Source organism: Galeopterus variegatus, unplaced genomic scaffold (genome assembly GCF_000696425.1).
Source record: "Galeopterus variegatus unplaced genomic scaffold, G_variegatus-3.0.2 Scaffold11536, whole genome shotgun sequence".
Taxonomy (NCBI): domain Eukaryota; kingdom Metazoa; phylum Chordata; class Mammalia; order Dermoptera; family Cynocephalidae; genus Galeopterus; species Galeopterus variegatus.
Window position 1 is genome coordinate 2,144 of NW_007737647.1, and position 3,420 is coordinate 5,563.

The 3,420-nt window shown below is 52.7% G+C and overlaps 1 protein-coding gene across 1 annotated transcript in view; it reads right to left on the bottom strand.

Moving 5' to 3' along the window:
- Positions 1-2,540: 2,540 nt before the first annotated feature.
- LOC103610662 (putative ciliary rootlet coiled-coil protein-like 3 protein) overlaps positions 2,541-3,420 on the bottom strand; it is a gene marked incomplete at its 5' end in the record, with an annotated part of 41,797 nt that continues 40,917 nt past the window's right edge. The window contains one exon of the mRNA XM_008594779.1: positions 2,541-2,816. Within this exon, the coding sequence (XP_008593001.1) occupies positions 2,541-2,816 (276 nt within the window). The remainder of the gene's footprint in view (positions 2,817-3,420) is intronic.

Here is a 3,420-nt window from a genome sequence, read left to right on the forward strand (position 1 = left end):
TGAGGCACGGGAGTGCCTGATTAGGAAGCGGAGACGGGGAGAGCCAGAGCGGGCACGCCCGACGGTGCCAGGGTCCCCATGTCAGCCAGCAAGCATGTGTCATTCACGACAGCAGCCCTTTCCCGGGCGCTGTCCGTCAGAAGCACCTTCCTGTCATTCTCCCGCCCGATTGTCACCAAAGGCTGGAGCCGGTGGCGCCTGCTCACAGGGTAGGACTGAGCTCAGAGGAGGGGCAGTGACCGGGGCCTCGCCGGCTCAGGCTGGGTGACAGGGAGAGGAGTGGGTGGATCTGCAAACGCTTATTTTTTTTATGTCTGACACTTTATTACTTTAAAAAAGGAAAGGGAGGAGGACAATGCTCGCACCTAAAATTGCGATGTTTCACCCTCCATGTAATTTTGAAAATGACAGTTTTCTGGTGGTGCACTTTTTTCAGCAGAAAAGCAGAAGTCTCCTTCAAGTATGGCTGAACATTTCATGGTAGTTTTAAGAGGCCCCAAACCAATGACAGGGAGCACGTGCTTCTCTCTCATGACTCAACTTTTATGGAATTTAAATTTACCATAATAATCAAGTGGTCCACCCTCTGTGAACGTCCCCCTCGCCCCACTGTGTCATTCTCACATCTGCGTCCCTTTCACCCTAATTCCTGTTATGTATGAGGCGCGGGTTGGCCCAGCAAGCCTCACGCGCTGGGCTCAGAGTAAACGTGGCCCTTCTCACCCAGAGCTGGGCACCCACCTTGGGAGCCCGAGCAGGGAACAGCCTGGGCTCCGGGCGGGAACACAGCGCTCCAGCCTCAGTTTCCCCATCTGTGGCATGGGTGTGATGCACTCTCACAGGGTTCTTGTCAAGACCAAACACAGGCTGGGAGGTGGAGGGTAGCCTGGACTTCCTAAGATGCCACCCTGTGCCCCCCCATGGGGCTGTTATAAATGAGGGTCTTGCATGGAATTCCCCTGAGTGGAGGCTGGGAAATATGTCAAGCATCAGGGGAGGGGGTGGAGGTCTCATTAAACGTCCTGCATGTGCCTGAGGAGGAGCACAGCAGGCCACGGACACCCCCAAACCATCCTTTGGGCCCTTGCAGTTCTGGGCGTCAGCCTGACACCTTTTATCCACTGGGTGACAATGGGTGCATTCAATCGTCCTCTGGCAAGTATCTGCTGGGCTCCCAGCATGGGTGAGTTGCCCGGTCCTGCCCTCAGGCCAGTCACAGAACTAGCTCTGGAAAGTCCCTGAAGCCCTTCACTTTGCACTGTGGGACTCTGTGGCCCAGACAGGAATCTGGGGTCCGGTGCTGGTTCGTGGTGGCCGGACCACCTCTGGCCTCTGTCCTGTCCTGCTCACCTCTGTCCACTCCTGTGCCAGTGCCTCCTGCTTTGACCATACTGGCATTATAGTCCGTTCTACTATTCTCTTTCAAAATTTTCTTGGAAAATCTCAAACGTCTATTCTTCCCTACAAACTTCGCAATCAGCTGTCCAGTTTTCCTCTAAACATGCCACAAACAAATAGACAAAACCAAACCAAAAGAAGCAAACAACCAACCAACAACTGACAAACCAGGAATATAAACAATGATCCGACCAGAAGTTGATCAAAAGGAAACCATCGTCACCGCCCAGCCATGGCCTCTTCAGCCAAACTGGATGCAAACAAAAAAAGTGACCACAAATGTGCAATCATTATTCTGAGTAACCCTCGGATTAAAAAGAAATAAAAGTGGAAACTGCTAGAAAATTAGTAAAAAGTAGAAGAACTCATGTGAAAAGCTTGTGGGACACACACGCATCACAATTAGGGAAAACGCGACACGTTACGTTCTCTTCCTACTGAAAGAGAAAGCCCAACATAAATGAGTCACTTTACTTACTCATTTAAGAAATCAGAAAAAATGACAACAGAAAAGACAATGAGAAGAGGATGTTAGCAGAGATGAAAACTGAGACGAATAAACTGGACGGGAATGAGGAAAGGGATAAAAGTTGATTCTTTGAAAAGAGGAATAAAACAGATGAGCTGTCGGCGAGTCAGATGAAGAGAAACAAACAAAAGTCTCCAACGTTAAGCGCAGAAACAGGTATCACCACGTACATAAGTGAGATGTCACGTCGTGTACGGAGCAGACCGACTACGGAAATTGGCACGTACGTAGATAAGATGATGTCAGGAGACACGTGCGCAAGTCCTTGGCAATGTGCTGAAAAATGCAGGAGGACGGCCTGCTTCCAGATGACAAGAACTGACCCAAGAAGAGATGGAAAGCTGAAACGGACCTGTGGCAGGAAAAGACGGAGAAGGGAACAAAGGTGTGTTATTTCCCGTGACAGAAGCTGCAGTGTTTACAGGGAAGTTCAGTCAACCTTTCAAGAAAACTGAATTCCAGGGCTGTTTTGACTATTCCACGTGACGGGAGAGGATGGTAAACCTCATCAATTCACTCTATAAAACAAAATGATCTGAACACTAAGAAATCTGAAAAATACGGCACCATCAAGGAATTACAGATGCAAAAATTCATGACAACACTTGAGGAATCAGCTCCACTGTGGCCCGGCGTCCACGGTGTGGGCCCCAACCCGAGCTGCTCTGCGGGACCCCAGCAGCTGTGTGCTGGACTTCGCTTCTAGCACCCGGGACTGCCGCTCGGTCTGGGCCCCGGTGGGGAGGGCGCGCCACAGGGCTGGCATGAAGGGTGTGAGGGGCAGGCGGAGCTGGGCGTGGCGTACTTGGGCGCAGGGCAGGGAGGAGGCCGGGTGAGAGTCCAAGGGCGCTGAGAGCCCCTCTGGTCCACTGAGGCTGGGACCCGGTGCCTATCCGAGGATCACAGCGGGCGGCCCCTCCAGGTGGGCACGAGGAGGGTGCATGGGCGATGCGGGTGGTGCCAGGCCTCCCTCCTGCTCAGGCCGGCTGTGGCCCTGCACTCTGCCCTGTTGTTCTGTTGAATTCCCAGGGTAGTCCTGGAAACGGGGAGGGATCTGCTCCCAAACAAGAATCTCACTGTTTGCATAACACAGCCTACCATTTAATTAGAAAAATATGTTTTTAATTAACTTTCTCTTGACAAACACATCGGCTTCTATGAAATGGGGGAGAAACCAGTCCATGGAAGGGAAAGAAGTTGCGTAAAACACGCCGCTTGCTCTAGAACACGCCAGCGGCTTTGTAGAGCTGGGAGAGGTGCCGGGCCTGTCCCGTGGGTCCCAGTGACCTGACCTGCCTTGGCCACGTTCCGAGCCCCCCACCGGCTGGAAACACTGGCCCTGAGCTCTCTGCTGGGCCTGCTGTTTGTCAAAAGTGGGGGCCTGTGGGTCCCAGTGACCTGACCTGCCTTGGCCACGTTCCGAGCCCCCCAGCCGGCTGGAAACACTGGCCCTGAGCTCTCTGCTGGGCCTGCTGTTTGTCAAAAGTGGGGGC